The sequence below is a fragment of the Frieseomelitta varia genome, unplaced genomic scaffold (genome assembly GCF_011392965.1).
Source record: "Frieseomelitta varia isolate USP_RPSP 00005682 unplaced genomic scaffold, Fvar_1.2 scaffold_989, whole genome shotgun sequence".
NCBI classification, from domain to species: domain Eukaryota; kingdom Metazoa; phylum Arthropoda; class Insecta; order Hymenoptera; family Apidae; genus Frieseomelitta; species Frieseomelitta varia.
This window is the reverse complement of record NW_025110799.1, coordinates 28,254-48,408: the sequence shown is the minus strand read 5'-3', so window position 1 is coordinate 48,408 and position 20,155 is coordinate 28,254. Positions and strand designations below refer to the sequence as shown.

The window sequence follows — 20,155 nt, the reverse complement described above, 5'->3', positions numbered from 1 at the left end:
ATATTTTGTCTTTTAAACTTTTAATTTACTATTAGTGTTACGGCAGTTACATGTTGAATCTTTGAATAATACACAGATATATCACATATTTCGAATATATAAGTACAGATAAGTATTATAATAGTACGAATATATAGTACAGATATAAATTTCGAATCTCGTTCCTCTTTTTCATATCAATATCGTCAAACGTAAAGGCAAGTTCATATGTAACGTAATAACTCAAACACCGTTTACATTGTTTCCAATTTAGGGAATTTAGAATCTATACTTTGGAATATACAAGTTGTACGTTATTTTTCATCCCTCCTTCTGAGGTGTATTATCATTTTCTGCTTTTTTTGGTTTTTTGAGAAACTTATAGTTCAACTTGTGTTGCAAATATCTTCCTGTAAATTATTTAAACAAATGTAAGTATAACATAACTGCATTTTTGTATTGTGTATAAAAATATTACGTGAGTTTTCAAATAATCAATATCGTATGTCTCATTCACGAGTCTCCATTATTCTTCTAAATTGAAAATATATAGAGATACTAAAAAGCTTATTTTAGAGTTTGCTATTACAAGACATCTATTTATAAAATATATATTATTGTATGTATATGCAAAAATTAAGAATTGATAAATTTTTGAAAATTAAATGTGAATTAAACGAATTAAATTTTTTAAAGCTTTCGTTAGAAAGCCATTTCAGTATCATGATAACACAGCATTGAACAGCATTGAACATTTGTTTAAACTAAATAATTTAATCATATGATCTTGTAATGTATAAAAAAATAAAACAAATTTTTATATCTTTCAATACGAGTGAAAACAATTTCTTGATACATCTTCAAAGAAACGATTTTTTGTTCTAAGTAACAGACATTTGAGTTATATAAGGTTATTATTTTTTATAGTAATTATACTTATAGTTCACTTTTTCGAATTTTATTTATTTTGCTATAGTTTTTTCCTCAAACGTTTTGTTATATCACTAAAATATATATTTATCATATACCATCATCATCATCATCATTCATTGATTTATATTTTTAAAGTATGATGCAACAAAGACAAAGAGAGTGACATTTGATATGCGAGTTATGCTTGTGAATATATGCACATATAGATAGAATTAAATGTATTAGTAGTTCCTTGCAAGCATCTATAAAATTGAGAGAATTTAATATTCATGTAAAAGGGAGAAGTTGTTAAAAATGCTGATTTCTATAACATATATTAAAGATAAGGAGTAGTTACAATTTCATTTTTTAACATGACGCTGTAATAGATATAATTTTTATTCTTTTGTACCTTTTATCTTTGTACAGCTTCATACAATTATGCAGATCTTCGTTAAGACCTTAACAGGAAAAACTATTACCCTTGAAGTTGAAGCTTCTGACACAATAGAAAATGTGAAAGCAAAGATCCAAGACAAAGAGGGAATTCCTCCAGACCAGCAGCGTTTGATTTTTGCTGGTAAACAATTAGAAGATGGGAGAACTCTCTCAGACTACAATATTCAAAAAGAATCTACTCTTCACTTGGTGTTGCGACTTCGTGGAGGAATGCAAATCTTTGTCAAAACACTCACTGGAAAAACTATTACTCTTGAGGTAGAGGCTTCAGACACAATAGAGAATGTTAAGGCAAAAATTCAAGATAAAGAAGGAATTCCCCCTGATCAACAACGTCTGATTTTTGCTGGCAAGCAATTAGAAGATGGACGAACACTCTCAGACTACAATATCCAAAAGGAATCTACACTCCATTTGGTATTGCGACTTCGTGGTGGCATGCAGATCTTTGTCAAAACACTCACAGGAAAAACCATCACCTTGGAAGTAGAAGCTTCTGACACAATAGAGAACGTGAAAGCAAAGATCCAAGACAAAGAAGGAATTCCTCCAGACCAGCAGCGTTTGATCTTTGCTGGTAAACAGTTAGAAGATGGGAGAACTCTGTCAGATTATAACATTCAGAAAGAATCAACACTCCATCTTGTTTTGAGGCTTCGAGGAGGCATGCAAATCTTTGTCAAAACATTGACAGGAAAAACCATCACTTTAGAAGTAGAAGCTTCAGACACAATAGAGAATGTAAAAGCAAAGATCCAAGACAAAGAGGGAATTCCTCCAGACCAGCAGCGTTTGATCTTTGCTGGTAAACAGTTAGAAGATGGGAGAACTCTGTCAGACTATAACATTCAGAAAGAATCAACACTCCATCTTGTTTTGAGGCTTCGAGGAGGCATGCAAATCTTTGTCAAAACATTGACAGGAAAAACCATCACTTTAGAAGTAGAAGCTTCAGACACAATAGAGAATGTGAAAGCTAAAATTCAAGACAAAGAAGGAATTCCTCCTGACCAGCAACGTTTGATCTTTGCTGGTAAACAGTTAGAAGATGGGAGAACTCTGTCAGACTATAACATTCAGAAAGAATCAACACTCCATCTTGTTTTGAGGCTTCGAGGAGGCATGCAAATCTTTGTCAAAACATTGACAGGAAAAACCATCACTTTAGAAGTAGAAGCTTCAGACACAATAGAGAATGTGAAAGCTAAAATTCAAGACAAAGAAGGAATTCCTCCTGACCAGCAACGTTTAATCTTCGCTGGTAAACAATTAGAGGACGGGAGAACTCTCTCGGACTACAACATCCAAAAGGAGTCTACTCTCCATTTGGTGTTGAGACTTCGAGGAGGCATGCAAATTTTTGTCAAAACACTCACTGGAAAAACCATTACTCTTGAGGTAGAGGCTTCAGACACAATAGAGAACGTGAAAGCAAAGATCCAAGACAAAGAAGGAATTCCTCCTGACCAGCAACGTTTGATCTTTGCTGGTAAACAGTTAGAAGATGGGAGAACTCTGTCAGATTATAACATTCAGAAAGAATCAACACTCCATCTTGTTTTGAGGCTTCGAGGAGGCATGCAAATCTTTGTCAAAACATTGACAGGAAAAACCATCACTTTAGAAGTAGAAGCTTCAGACACAATAGAGAACGTGAAAGCAAAGATCCAAGACAAAGAGGGAATTCCTCCAGACCAGCAGCGTTTGATCTTTGCTGGTAAACAGTTAGAAGATGGGAGAACTCTGTCAGACTATAACATTCAGAAAGAATCTACACTCCATTTGGTATTGCGACTTCGTGGTGGCATGCAGATCTTTGTCAAAACACTCACAGGAAAAACCATCACCTTGGAAGTAGAAGCTTCTGACACAATAGAGAACGTGAAAGCAAAGATCCAAGACAAAGAAGGAATTCCTCCTGACCAGCAACGTTTGATTTTTGCTGGCAAACAGTTAGAGGATGGACGAACTCTTTCGGACTACAATATCCAAAAGGAATCTACACTCCATTTGGTATTGCGACTTCGAGGAGGCATGCAAATTTTTGTCAAAACACTCACAGGGAAAACCATTACCTTGGAAGTAGAAGCTTCTGATACAATCGAAAATGTTAAGGCGAAAATTCAGGACAAGGAAGGAATTCCGCCTGATCAACAACGCTTAATCTTCGCTGGCAAACAGTTGGAGGATGGAAGGACTCTGTCAGATTATAACATACAAAAAGAATCAACACTTCATCTTGTATTGAGACTTCGAGGAGGTATGCAAATATTTGTTAAAACGCTCACAGGTAAGACCATCACCTTGGAAGTAGAAGCTTCTGACACCATAGAAAATGTGAAAGCTAAAATTCAAGACAAAGAAGGAATTCCTCCTGACCAGCAACGTTTGATCTTTGCTGGGAAGCAGTTAGAAGATGGGAGAACTTTGTTGGATTACAACATTCAAAAGGAATCTACATTACATTTGGTTTTAAGACTCCGAGGTGGTGTGCATATTTCCTCTCTGGAGCAACACATTTCACATAATGGTTGCCTGCTTGAACTTGCAAATGTGCAGGTTGAAGACGTTAATCATTTGAAAAACAAGGAAGAATGTTGCAGTTAATAACCTGATAAAGGTTCTACTTTTGATCTGCCTGACAGCAAGATCTGTTGGCGGTATCCAGTAAAATTGATAGTATTGATAGATATATTATATTACTTTTTTATGTATATTTCATATTCACTTGCCATAAATATATACTACTTGCTGTCGATATATAGTACTTTATGCAAGAATGGCAAGTGACTAACCTAATTATGTATGAACCTATTTATGAATGACTAAACTTCTTGTAATGTATTTATGTTCATTAAACAGTTGTCGATACATTCCCAATATAAATGGTTTTATTTATTTCGTCTTTTACTTGTGTAGTAATGCATATTTAAATATTGTATTATCTGACTATTTTGTTTTATATTCTTTAATTTATTGTGTATTGCAGTACATCAGTCATTAATATTTTGTTTGTAATAAATTATTTAAATAAAGAAATATCTGCTATCTGTAAACATAATTTGTAGTTCTTTTTTTATTATTTTTCTTTATATTTAAATTTTTTCGATTGTAAAATGTGATTCTTAATGTATACTATATACCTTAATATAATAATATGCTATATATTTTCTACTTTAGTTAAATAACTAATTACAAATTTAGTTGATTGATAAAGCATTTGATTTCACTACATTTTTGTTCCTATATACATATCTTCTGAGATTATACGTTAGTTTTAACAGAATTTTTATCAATTTCATAGATTTATTAAACTTTTTGTAGTTTTATTTCACATTTTAAGACATAGAAGTAAAAAAATATTAGAGATGAGAAAAATTTTAGACAAATCACAAGATTTTCAGGAAATTTATACAAAAGATTATTTTTCTTTAATAAGCATATGTATATATAATTATATATTTGATTGATAGATTTGATTGATCCCTTAATGATGTTATTTTCATTTAAATTCCATTTGTATCTATACATATATAATTATATGAATTTTTGGGTAAGGGATAGGATATTTTTTGGCTTTTAAATTTAATTTTATTTACATATATAACATTAACTCTAATTTAATGAAATATTATGTTTTAAATTTTTAATTAATTTTAAATACATTTTAGCTTTAAATACTTGATACCAAATAAATAAAGGAATATTTAAATATTATTGTTAGTATAATATGAAAATTTTTTTATTGAAAATTAATTAATTAATTTAAATATATATATATATATATATATATATATATATATATATATATATAGTACATAATATCTGATTATATACAAATTAATACGAGTTGTAGTACAGGGTGTCCATAAAGTCTTTTTACAATTTCAAAAATTTATTACAAAGGCAAATGAAAAGACAGATAAGTGGAGATTATTACAAAATGAGATATATATATTTAAGTTTTTTTTGCCTCATTCATAACTTTGTGCACTGTTGAACGTGGTAGCTTTAATTGTTTGGCAGCAGTACGGATAGACTGTTTAGGAAAACAATCGAAGGCTTTCTTTATACGATCGATGTTTTCCTCAGATGTTTTAGGTCGTCCACTCCTCTCTTTGTCGAATATTGTCCCTGTCTCCATAAATTTCTTGTGCCATGCACGAATTGATGGACGTGACGGTGGACGTCTTCCATACTTAGTTTTGAAGTTTCGCTGAGTCTGCACATCCGATTTGGTTTCAATAAACCACGATACACACTGTGCCTTCTCTTGAGGAGTAGCCATTTTGTAAGGAGTTCATTTAACAGTATCTTATTCAACAGGATACCTGAAATGCAATATGGTAAAAACCTTGATAACCACTGAATACATAGAACAAATCTGATGAAAATATCTCATTAATTGCCTTTGTAATAAATTTTTGAAATTGTAAAGAGACTTTATGGACACCTTGTAGATTTAATGTTCACATTATGGCGTATTTAGATCAAACGAACAAATACTCGTTCGTTTCCTACTTTGATCAAATTTGTGCTCGTATTCGTATTGTTAAATTAACTATATGAGTAGCTAACAGATGTTAATGTAATAAACTTTCGCCTCCTACTTCGACAAAATTCAAATTCAAATCAACATTTGCTCGCAAACATAACAACTTGTTTACATTAAACGAATTTTGAAATAAATTTGCTCCTTTAAAAATATAACTTTATATTTTCAGTACTGGAAAGTTATTTTTAATATTTTCTATATTATTTTTAACGTCTGGAATTTCAAACTTACTATTTAATAATACTACTAAATATCTATATCTATTCTAGTTACATGTTCTACGTTATACGCCATCCATTTTTTTGGCTAACTACTGCATCGGCTTTTCAAGTTCGTCCGATTTAAATTTCCACAATTTCGTTAAACTTACGTTATAAATAACATCTCACAAATTATTCGAAAGTATGTAAGTATACTACATAATTGCATAACGGTATTAAATGAATTGTCAAATAATAAATAGTTTTTAGTTTTATTATTGAGCTACCATTTTACCGAACACTATTATATCATATTGATTATTTTAGAAGAAGGCTCATTTACGAGTTTAATATCGTAATAACTATTGTTTTTATTGTATATTTATTTTTGTATATTAGTTTTAAAACTTTACTTAATTAAGAGTTAATAATAGTATACATAAACACAATTATTTATACTATATATATGATAACATAAGGACATACATATGATGATATATATTGTAAATTGCCTGGCATATTTCTTTCTTAAAACTACGATTAAAATACTATTTCATTATTATATTCAATAGCATTGAACGTTTGTACAATTAAATCTTATTATTATATTATTATAAAAGTAGTGTGATATTTAAAGGAAAACAAATTCTTTAAAAAAATAACTTCCTGATACAATAATACAATGTACAAAAGTTATTAATTCCTTTCTTTTCCTTATCTATCAAAAGTTTAAGTTTGCTCTATATTTTCATCATATACTATCATCAATCATGTGATGCTGATATTCGTTTACTAATTTTTTCTAGATCTAGAACCATGCAGATCTTTGTTAAGACCTTGACAGGAAAAACTATTACTCTTGAAGTTGAAGCTTCTGACACAATCGAAAATGTTAAGGCAAAAATTCAAGACAAAGAAGGAATTCCACCTGATCAGCAACGCTTGATCTTTGCTGGCAAACAGTTAGAGGATGGAAGGACTTTGTCAGATTACAACATACAGAAAGAATCAACACTCCATCTTGTATTGAGACTTCGAGGAGGTATGCAGATTTTTGTTAAAACGCTCACAGGTAAGACCATTACCTTGGAAGTAGAAGCTTCTGACACAATAGAAAATGTGAAAGCTAAAATCCAAGACAAAGAAGGAATTCCTCCTGACCAGCAACGTTTGATCTTTGCTGGGAAGCAGTTAGAAGATGGAAGAACTCTTTCGGACTACAACATTCAAAAGGAATCTACTCTCCATTTGGTGTTGAGACTTCGAGGAGGCATGCAAATTTTTGTCAAAACACTCACTGGAAAAACTATTACTCTTGAGGTAGAAGCCTCAGACACAATAGAGAATGTGAAAGCTAAAATCCAAGACAAAGAAGGAATTCCTCCTGATCAGCAACGTTTGATTTTTGCTGGCAAGCAGTTAGAAGATGGAAGAACTCTTTCGGACTATAACATTCAGAAAGAGTCTACTCTCCATTTGGTGTTGAGACTTCGAGGAGGCATGCAAATTTTTGTCAAAACACTCACAGGGAAAACCATTACCTTGGAAGTAGAAGCTTCTGATACAATTGAAAATGTTAAGGCAAAAATTCAAGACAAGGAAGGAATTCCTCCTGACCAGCAACGTTTGATTTTTGCTGGCAAACAGTTAGAGGATGGACGAACTCTTTCGGACTACAATATCCAAAAGGAATCTACACTCCATTTGGTATTGCGACTTCGAGGAGGCATGCAAATCTTTGTCAAAACACTCACAGGGAAAACCATTACCTTGGAAGTAGAAGCTTCGGATACAATCGAAAATGTTAAGGCAAAAATTCAAGACAAAGAAGGAATTCCTCCTGACCAGCAACGCTTGATCTTTGCTGGGAAACAATTAGAAGATGGGAGAACTTTGTTGGATTATAACATTCAAAAGGAATCTACTCTGCATTTAGTGTTGAGACTCCGTGGAGGAAGTTCTAAACTGCCTTGAAAGTAAGATCTGTCAAAAATATCTAGTAAAATTGGTAGTATTAAAAGCTCCATTATTTCACTTTTTTATGCACATTTTATATTCTGTATTACTAGGTATAAAGATGTTTGTTTATCTGTATGTAATATCAAAAGTTACAAGTTATATTGATATGTATAACTATGTATACATTATTGTAGTGTGGTTATATTCATTAAATATTTATTAATACATAAATTACTAATATGAAAATATTTGTCCCTTATTTCTTCCTTATTTATAATAGTAATTTTGATTTATCGAATGTTATTAAAATTGGATTATATGAATAAAGGAATAAAAAGGAATAAAATGATACAAATTGGTTAAGTAAAATAATTATAATTTTAATTTATGGTTACATTGATATTTTTAAAAACAGAACAGCGCCTTTCTGGAACTTTGTCTCTTGGAATACCAACCAGGGAAAAAAATCATTGGTTTTTGAGTGCACTTTTTGCTCAAACTATTGACTACTAATGGCATTGAATGAGAATAGAATCGATAGAATAAACTAGATTCATGTTTAGTATCAGTTATTAAGAAAATTAAATTTATTAAATTTTTTAAAATTGGACTCGGGTTCAAAACATAAAATTACAAACAAAATAGACGTAACTTTTTACATTTTACAGACGTAAACATTTTTATAGAAAATTTTATTTAATGAACGAAAAGAATTAGAGAGGAAGGAAATTTTTATTTTTCTTTTCAATTATGATTTCAAGATATTCTCATACGAAATGGGCGTGTGATAATTTCAGTAAAGATTACAGCGCCAATGAGGCGGTGAAATTTCACAACATAATCGATTTTTGTAATCGATTTAATATTGGGATGTATAACCGTCAGTTTTAAGCGGGAAGCGTAGCAAGAAGCTGCTTGCCGGAAATTGTCGCCTAAAAATTACCGGTATGACTTGTTTTTGTATTATCAAATACATTTATAATTTAAAATAGTGAACATTATTTAAAAGAGTTATTACATATACATATATTCAATTATGATCGTGCTTTGTTAGAGACATTTTCATCGGGGTTTTATTTAGTGATATTTGCAATGATTTTCTTTTCATTGGATGGGTCATCAATTACATACGTCGCCTCTCGCACCTAATTAGTAAGTCGCATGATTTCTATTTTATCATAATTAATTATGATTATTTAAATCATCATAATAAGAGTAAAAATCTAATAATTTCCAAAGTGACTCAAATGTTTATACTGTCGTGTTAGATTAAAAGGGCATACATATCTGCAACTTTTGCTTAAATCAAGTCATTAATGCCAAGTTGCGCAAAAATTGTCTATATGTTATAAAAAATCGTTGACTGCATTGAAGCTATAATAGTTTATATTTTGGATGTTTATGAAATTGATGTCTGATTGTTAAATACTGTAAGTTTTTTCTCTAAAGTTATTTGTTAAATTATAAATAAATAGTATTAAATAGATAGATCTATTTTATTCCATATCATCTATTTTAATAGATACTATCAAATAAATAGTATGCAATCGGAATGCATTAAAATTGAAGAACATTAAAATATAAGTTTCTGCGAAATTATAGACAAGGTATAGAATAGATATGACATCTTATGGAAGACATGACACCTTCGCGTCATACGTTCTGAAATACCGACATGGTAAAACAAAGTATTGTCCTTTTAGCGCACTCTATATTTAAAGAACGGTGAATCGGAGAATTACAAATAAAACGGTTGAAATTGCTCAAGTAACAAATGCGCCAAAGACATGAAATCCGTTATAATTTATTAAATCTTATCGAATTTTCAATAGAAGCTGGTAAAAAGTGACATCATTCTATTAAATCAAAAAGAACTCTATCTGTATTTTACGGATTCATGATAGATTTTTATACATAATTCTAAAGCCATTAATACATAGTTCTTGATATAAATGATTTATATTTCATGAAACATTTTTAAAAACAATTCTTGACTAATTAAATTTTCAACTGTTTGTTAAATTATTTTCTATGGAAGTTTAAGTCAATTGGTCATAATTTATAACCATCAAATTTAATTTTTTTATTTATTTATATTACATACACAAATTTTAACGTTAAGCTTTTACAGTTTTATGATAGTTCAATGCAGTGCATTGAATATAAATGAAATTCTATTATTTTCGTTAACTAAAAATTTCACATTTATTAATAATAATTCAATAGAAATCATCTTTAATTAACTGGATGATTTAGCGATACTTTCAAAAATAAGTGCTTTTCTCTATTGTAGTTAAAGGATCTTATAAATATATTATAAATAAATTGTTAAAATTATAAATAATAATAAATTGTTAAATTTATATATAAATTATAATAAATTGTTAAAATTGTTAAATAATACTTGGGAATATCATAAAAATGTATTAATGACTTAGCTGTTATAAATAATCTATTAAAATATTTAAATATTATTTAGAAATATAATTGTTGAAGTGAATTGATAGCTTAATCGTTATAAATTAATTATTAGAAATAGTAGATAATGTCGAAACATTTAGAATATATATTCAGAGATTTTATTAACACGGAGTTTTTATAAAACCATGTTTATGCGGCAAATGTTCTAACAATATTGACAGTATAGTGTCGATCGATGTTAATATTAGAGTGGCGTAAAATTTGTGGCCTTGAGAGTATTTCGAGATATCATTTCTCTATTATTCGTTTATAATTCATCAATAATTTGATCATTTTTAATTCAATATAAATTAATGCAATAATAAACATTATCATTTATCATTCTATCCTTCATTTTATTTGCAATATCAATTGACTTATTGCTAGTAAAAAGAAAATGCCAAGAAATAAAACTGAAAATTCGTGGAAGTGTACACCAATCAATGTACAGTGTATTAATTATTTACTCAACGTTACTGACTGTTAATTTATGCACTCGTATTTTAATACGTAACTGATTGCTGCCAACCAATGTTGTAATCGCCATTTTGCAGTTCTTCGAGCTGCATTAGGTGAATACAGGAGCTGCATCGTAATTTATATATTTTCCCATTGTATGCACTCGTGCATTTTCCAAATGTCTCGTAAACCGTATCATAAAAATCCGCAGTTTAATTATTATCATGCACTTTCCGTGTTTTTTTCTTGGCTTGGACAACACGCGTAAGAAGCGTAATCGGAAGCGTTAGGTTCGTTAACGACCCTCGTCGCGACTTCCTCGAGCCCTTTGAGGAACGTTCGTTCTTCTACGGTTAATTATTATCCGTGAGCGCGTGAATCGCGTGACCAGCGTCGTCCCACAGCCGTGAACCCGGAACCACGTGCATATTTCCTACATGAAGAATTTCTTTTTTTCTTCTTCTTTTTTGTCGTGTCTCTTTTTTTTCTTCCTCGGTTCTTTGTTCGGCGAGGCTCCGATCGGCTCGACGTGGCGATCGTCGAGATCGTCGACCAAGTCACGGGCGAAATACCGCGGAACAAGTGAAATTGTATCACGTTGAAACGTTCCGAATAGAAAGTGCCGCGAGCAGCACTCGCGATTGCTACACCTCTCCCCCAATCATATTCGCGGACTATCAAAATGGTAAAATCGAAACCAAGAACCAAATCCGTTCACGTTAACACTAACTATCGACTAAAATTTGCATCAATGAAATTCGAGTGCAAGGAATAAGGAAAATATTCTTTTCTTTTTTTTTTTTTTTGCGATAAAGAATACAAGCTTTTACTAATGCAGTTTACGAAAAATTATTCAAATTTTTAAAAATACATCCCCATGAATCATGGAAAAATTCATGAAAAGTTATGAATTTGTTATTTTAATATTGGTGGTTCTAGTGATAGATACGTACATTAAGTATTTAGTTTACTTCTGTTCGTTCTGTGTTGAAGAATAAAATCTTTTGGAAAGATTAATTTAAATCCCTTTCAATTTTATACATATGTAAATTTCAACTGGAAGAATTAATGATTAAAAAGATGTTAGACAAACTTTTGGAATTGCATTTCACAAGTATAATGTTAAGAAACAGATCTGACAATCGAAAATAAAATTTTTAATAAAAAGAAAATGATTTAAAATACAGAAAGGTTTCAAAGAAAAATCGAAAGAATAAAATTTGATGATAGAAAGTTCGTGACGTTCGTGAATATATGATTAATGGATTGTAAACATTTATGCAAATTTAAATTTTTATGAATTTAATTAAAAAGAATAAGACCTGAGGGTTGATATACTTATAAAGTATACTAAATATACTATTAAGTATACTAATTACTAAATATACTAAATCTTAATATCATTAATATTTAATTCCAATGTTAATAATTAATATGGACTTAAATTACATTAATTATAAGAATCATATAATAAATTAATATAAATTTTGAATAAATGAGAAAATAGTAATAACATAGTAAAGGAAAAGAATATACTTAATTTAATTATGATGAAAGATGTAAAATAAATGTGTAAAGTAATCAAATAACAGCAACTTGAAGACATTATTAAGTATTTGAAAATGTGAAAATAATGAAACGTTAAAATGAAAAAGAAAACATAGACAAAATTATTTGATCTATATTTAAATTTGAAAAATAAACGAAAAAACAACGAACAATTTGAAATAGCAATTGATTAGCAACAATTTGAAGTAGGAAACGATTATTCGCGAAATTACAAGTAAGTACGAGCATTCATTTTTTTGTTTCTGCGTTTCCGTGAGGAAACAATTGTTATTTTTGCACGGTTTCAGGAAAAACATTACGTAAATTGTCGTCGTTTCTTGTATAATTTAAACGGAGTTAGAGTGAAATCTCAATCGATCGTGTTTTAAAGCGATTGTTACGTGGAACGATGAAAGTGCATGGCAATAAAATGTGACATTAAGACGTATTTTTTTCTTACATAAAACGTTCTACCGCGTTTTCTTTCTAAATAGGAAACGATATTCATTTTAAAAAAGACCTTTTTTTTATAACTAAAGTTTTATATTTTCTTTATTGCTCGAATCTTATGTGTAAATTGCTTTATCAACCAAACTATGAAGATATATAAATGAATAAAATTTTTATATCCAGACTTGTGTCACTTTCATCGCAAATGTATAATAACTCGACTGCATAGTTTCAAATTCATATATTACAAAAAGTACTACAGTTTGAATATTTTTTATATTTCTTATATTACTTACATTCAGCGTATTTTGAAATTTCTTACAAATACATAAGAATCTACATTCTAGTGATTTACATTGTAAGCATTGCATAAGAAATATTCAAAGGATTCTTCATTCTATTTTAAACCTAGGACAACACTATGGGATGACAGACAGATCTAATGAATATTGATATATCTCTAGATGTACAAATGGACATTAGAATATTAAAATATATACATATATATATAATAATATTATAATATTATAATATATTATATTATATAATGTAGCATATTATATTTATTATTATTATTATTATATTATATTCTCCTAGTCTATGACACAATTTATAAAATAATGATCTTTTCTTGAAATGTTTGAAGAAGATAAGAAAAAGAATATTCAATAATAATAATTAGACTGTAGATTTTCATGCAAATTTTCAACAAATTTTATGTAGATTTTATATTCAAAACCAGAATAAACAGTTCTTTCATTTGCTGAATATTATAATAAATACTATTATATATTTTGTGTCCATATATTTTTGTTGAATAACATACACTCTGCTCTATTTTCGTATTTTCAAATTTCAAAGAAACGAAGTCTATTTATAATACATATTTAGATTTCGTTTTGAGTTTTCTGCGAAGCAACAAAAATGTGTCAAACAGGCTTCCATTATTTCTAAAATTACTTTCCTAAAATTAACTAAACTGTTCACCTTGCTCAAGCAACCGGATATTTAATTGTCCCGATGTTTGCAGTTTCCTTCTCGTGGAATCCCCCTTTGCGAAATATCTTTTCCCGCTATTCAGATGCGATCAATCGTGGCAAATGTTGAACCGAAAGGTCGTGGATTCCCACGTTGCGAAAATTACCCTTGGATAACGGCCATATGTGAAATGTTAGTGATCTCGGCCGTGGGTGGTATCTACGGCATTCCGTTACATGTTGCACCCACCTTTATTCTATAATGTGGATCACAGTTGCGGAAAACGCTTTTACACGCGTCAAGTCTCTCTCGTATTGTGCCTTGATGTATCGGATATTGTGTAGAACGTTTCACGTTTTAACGTTTTAACTCTTCATTCTAAGAAAACCGTTCTAAACCACGGTTTAATCGTTCCTCTTGGATTTACATGTTTCCTTTTACGGTTTTCCCGAAAGTTAATTTAAACTTAATTATTAATTGTTCGGCAATGGTTCCCGAGCGAGATGTATTATTTTCATATTGTTACATTATACTGTTATTCATTATTAAGATGAGTTTCTTCGATTCCTTATGGTCGAAATATTGTGATGTGAGTTTTTTAAATTTGTAGGAGTTTCATATAAATTTCATTTCTTATATTTAAGAAGTAAAGAATTCTATTCAATTCGAATGAAATTTTTGAAATTTGAAATCTATGTATTCTATTTTGCTTTATTTGTTATATTTTACTCAATTATTAGTGTTATAATTATGGTCATTTCTTTGCAGTATTTGAATTAACAAATAAAAAGCTATATTTATAGAGTTTCACAATCTCAATAAACTGTGTCATTGAAATTCAAATTTAGTTAATAAGAAAATCTCAGTTTTCATTTTGATGTTGACACATTTTTAAAATCTTGTGGAAAGATGATAAAATATTATTAAAAAAAAATATCATTTCACTTTACAATCTGCAATATTTTATTTCACATCCGCAAACTTTATTATTATTATTTTATTAACTTTATTATTAAATTAAAATTTATTCATTTCAAATTAAATTATTGTTTTGTACTTCAAACATTAGTATATTAAACTTTTAAGGTCAAGTTTCGTGATGATTTTGAAATTTCTTATAATGTGAAATTTAATTTCTGAGATCGTTAGATGTTAAAAACTAAGAGCATAAAAAAAGGTCTATCGTAGTACAGTATATAAAGTTAACGATTATTAGATCGACGGGAGAAAGTACTATGCGACACATTTTCAATATAATTAAATTCAAGCGAGGCCAAGATCCACTTGATAATATGTGTATACTTGAAAGTCTATTGAATTCAGAGCTGTTCATTGAAGCTTCATCAACTATTCTACACGTTTTTATTTATATTTTACGATATTTGAAAATTTGTCAGTATCTTCTACTATTGTATTATTACTATCTTATATGACTATACGGGATGTGCAAATTGTACAGTAAATTTTTAGAGTTCGTTACAAAGAGAAAATTTCAATCTTCAAGGCTGTGATGAAAAATTTTTCAGCGATTTTGGACATTGAATATACATATAAATTTTTATAAATATAGACAGTGCTATTACAGTGCTATTATTCAGAGATAACAAAAGTATATTTCGCTGAATTGCGTCTTTTCCATTGAAGATTAAGATCATAATTACATATCTCTTACGTATGCTTCCTATTATTAACTATACATAGAAAGATAGTTTGTATGGAAGAAAAATGATTGAAGAAGAATAAAATAAGGGGTATAACGACAGAGGATTATACAATCAGTTCAAAAAGTCTTCGTACACTACACATTAAATGTACCTTAAATATAACTCTTTAATTTCATTTTTGTTACGTTATTCTTATTTTCCGTTTAATACTTCCATAACTATTCCATAAATATTATTCAGTCTTTTAAAATTGTATTGCTGTGTGCAAGAAAAATTTTCTAAAGATGCCGTCCAAATTTCATTGTTATAGCTCAAAAATTGACAAAGTTGTGGCAAACTGTGTAAATTAATATTGATCAACTGAATCTAAAGATATATTACATAATACATATATATTCCAATCAAACGTTAATCAATCTAAATTTACTACGACTTGTATACATAAAGTCAATTGTTTTTTGGTTAATCGTAAGCTAATCAAAGCTACTAAAAATTTAATCGTTTTTTCAAATTTTGTAATTATCACACATATTGTATACCGATTTATAATATACCAGAATTCACACAAAAATAGTGCCCAGATAAGTTGACGAAGAAGACTAGTTTTTTTAATTAGCATATTGTTTTAATACTATATATTTTTTTAAATATTATGTATAATATTAATTGAATGATATAGGATATTATTATGCCTGTATATTTTATGCTATAATTCAAATTTGTCTATTTATCATTACATAATTGAGATTGTGTCGATGAAGCTATCAAGAAGAACTACTAAATAAATTTTTTAACATCATAGACAACAACTCGCTACATATAAGAAATGCATCTCACTTTTAAATTTTAAATTCTCTTGAAACTCGTTCTTGCCCCTCTTGCGTCCCAAAGGTTAGAATTTCAATTGTACGGAGACTTTTCGGTGTGACTGTATGCCAGGCAATGTGCAAAATTTTTCACAGATGTACCGCTATACACGAAGCGAGAGTAAACACGGTAGTACACGGCGAATGATCTACGAGCGATTCAAGATCAAAGTGAAAACGCTAATTATTACGGAGAAATCATTAATTATGTCGCTTGTGTCCCGTCTTCGTTTCTCCCTTGCGTCTCCTTTTTCCCCTCTTTTCTCTCTAAGGCTGCCTCCTTCACCTCCCTCGCCGCCTTCTCATCCGTTTCCATCCTTCTTCCTCGTGCCCCTTTATTTATTTTTTTCTCTTTTTCTAAGCCTTCTCTTTCACCGTTGCATTCTTTCGCCGCGTTAATTATGCGAAGGACTCCCACGACTCGAGAATGCCGCTCAAGATCATGGACTACGGTCGTGTCAGTCGACGACTTTTCTAATTATTCCCAACCATTTTCCTCTCTGTTTTCATCGCTCGGAACGTTCACGTTTTTCTCTTTTTTTCTTTCTGTTTTCTTTCCTCGTGAAACGCATCATACACCAATGGAACGTAAATGTCGAAAGGTGTGTTACCACCACCAGTTTCCACGTGAGATTGTGTGAAGTTGGGCCTGATCGTAAAATGGTACCAACGAACGCTCCTTGAAATTTAAATAAGGTGAGCTGTCCGACCACGTGAATTTCATTCGGTCTTGAAAAAAGAAATATCTTGACGGAATTGTTAATATCTTACTATATTTTGTTTCCTGATTTTTAGTTTTATTCTTTTGGTCTTATAATATATTCTTTTTAATTTATTGTTCATTGTGCCTTGAGAGAAGATATAAGCAAAGTTGTTAATATCTTACTGTATCTTGTTGTTTGTTCGTTCGATTATTTATTTTATTTTATATATTTTTATTTGTTCACTTCACAATGCTTGAGTCATATGTTTTTTAATAATTTATAGTTCGTTTTATCTAATAAAAAAGATGTAAGTTGAGCATACGATAAAATATTTTATTATATTTTGTTTACTGATTTTTATTTTTATTTATTCATACGTTCTTTGTAACTTATAATTCACTATTGTTGAGACTATTAATAAATACATATTTAGATATAACTAGATATAATTGGATCATTGAATTTTTATAGAAAATTTCAAATTATAATGTAAACTTATTGATGTATAAACATTTAGTAGTGATATTTCTGTTTAATAATAATTAAATTAATTTGACTTGATTTAATATTTCTTTATGAAAAATTCGAAAAGATATCTAGTTTTTAATAATATTGCAGTCGTATGTTTTTGATACAAAGCATGCTTCATGAGTTGTACTTATTGTCAAGTACCATCCATTTTTCACGCATGCACAGATTTCATGCTACTCATGCTACATAGAAAAGAGCGAAATGTTGTGAAACGCGAAGAAATACACATTGACCGCAAAAACGGATGAACGAGCAGCTCCTTGATCGATACTAGCGATTTTTATAAAAAATAGGTCGACTTGAGTGTCTCGAGTTCGTTGTAAAAAATGTAAACAGTGTTTAGTAGTTATGTTTTGCTCGTTTTATCTTTCAACTTTTTGCAATTTCTTTGAATAATCGTTCAATTCTTGTATTTGACAAGCTGTTCATCAATTTAGCACTTTGAGCATTTTAATATTTGATACAATATCGTTGCGTTGATTATATATAAATAATTATATATAGTCAAAGTAAAATCTTGAGTATTTAATTTTATTTATTTTATTTACGTTTCCCCCCGATAGTGATTAATAATAAAATTAGATTAAATTAAAAATTCCAAGATTGAGGAATAAAAAAATTAATACTATGTGATTCCCAATATTTAATAATATCAGTTAAAGATTAAAATAAATCAGGCTTTATAAAGATAAATAAATTAATTAATCTGCGGATTTTTATATATTTATAGGAAATCCATTTGTAGGAAATGCACAGAATACATATTATGCAAAAGAATACATATAACAATACATGTGCATATACATACGCATATAATATACATAACATGCAAGAAATGTATAATATTCTCATTAAATATATAACACTAATAAGTAAAATAATTTTCTACGTATATTTCATCTTTTTAATTACAATCATGCAAATATAAATTTACATAATTTATAAAACCTCTACTCATTCTAAATAGTATTTATTACTTTTATGTTTAATGTTATTTTGACACTTTTTTGTTTGAAGTATCAGAAGTATTAATATTTGATTCTAAAATAAATAAGTCACTTGTGATAATTTCTGAATTATTATATGAACCATTTATTTTGAAAGTGGTATGAGTTTATTGTCTGAGAAAATGAAAAATTTATGATTTTTATTTGTAAACAATTTTTAATTTACGTCTCAAAACATTCGTTTGTTTTAATCAATTGAAATTTGGTTGCTAAACGGAATTGCCTAACCGATGCAAACGTAAGCACTTTAACATTTTGAAACAAAGGAAGATTGATTTACACCACTTTCAAGATAAATGGTCCAATATATAAAAAATTTTTTATATCCTAGCATGTCATTTTTTTTTTTTTATAAATCTGAAACATAAGTATTTTACAAGATTGATACAACACAGATTTTTTACAATAACTATTTGTGATCAGTGGTGAATTAAAATTCAATATCGTACGCCCACATTGGTCCATTATTATCTGACCCTTGCCTATATTTGGAAGTGCTATAGGTACGACGAATGTCAATGATTTAACTCTTAAAATTTGTGAAGTTAGTATTGTGAAATGCAGAATTTTGTTTTCATTCGAAAGTCTATAATCTTCTTTTTTGTTATTTGTTCAAATACAAATACTTTATAATGGCTCACCTTGTATATTCTATAAAAAAAATATGCCACATTTCACAATTTCGAAAAGTTTGGATTTATGTATTAATTGAATTATAGAATATGATTATACGATTATACGATTTATACATTTATAACAAAAAATACATGAAAAAAATTTTTAATAGAAATACATTTAAAGAAATAATACAATTTAAGTCCAATATTTTTCATTCATACATAAATCCAAAAAATTTGGAAAATACAATGATTACTTATATCTTTCCTTTGTGATTTCTTTTTATTTTCTATTATCTTCTATCTGTTCATATTAAAATCTATTTTATATGAAATAAAACGACCAAAATTATGTCGTATACTTTTTGATTATACCAGAAATAACACACTATTGTATATATTTAAATAACTTGCATGAAATGAAAGATAAAGAGTATTACACATAAAGTGAAGTGAATATAACATTTCTCCTTGTAAAAGAAAAACAAGGAAACAGCTAACTTTAAACAGTAATGCCTCGAAAATGAAAGCACATGACACGTGTTTTTTTATAACCATAAACATTACGTCCGTCGTAATTAAGAAATCATATATTTTCAGAAAAGAAATTTAAATATTCTGAATATTAGAAATGTAATTTATATGTATAGTAATTTATTCTATTTACAAAAAATCATTATACCACTTATTTGATATTAATTTACCTTTTAAAACTAACTTAGGAATTATTATCGTAGTTAGACGAATTAGTAATGTTTTATAGGAAGTTATTCGTCCTTATACTTAATTCAACCCATTTGTTTCTTA

At 29.0% G+C, this 20,155-nt stretch overlaps 1 protein-coding gene across 1 annotated transcript; it reads left to right on the top strand.

Annotated features, from left to right (window-relative positions):
* Positions 1-254: 254 nt before the first annotated feature.
* On the top strand, positions 255-8,295 carry LOC122538391 (polyubiquitin-A-like). Its single transcript, XM_043672421.1, has 3 exons — positions 255-410; positions 1,321-3,842; positions 6,918-8,295. Exons 2-3 carry the CDS (start codon positions 1,333-1,335, stop codon positions 8,077-8,079), a joined length of 3,672 nt encoding a protein of 1,223 aa, XP_043528356.1. The 5' UTR covers positions 255-410; positions 1,321-1,332; the 3' UTR covers positions 8,080-8,295.
* The last annotated feature ends 11,860 nt before the right edge of the window (positions 8,296-20,155 follow it).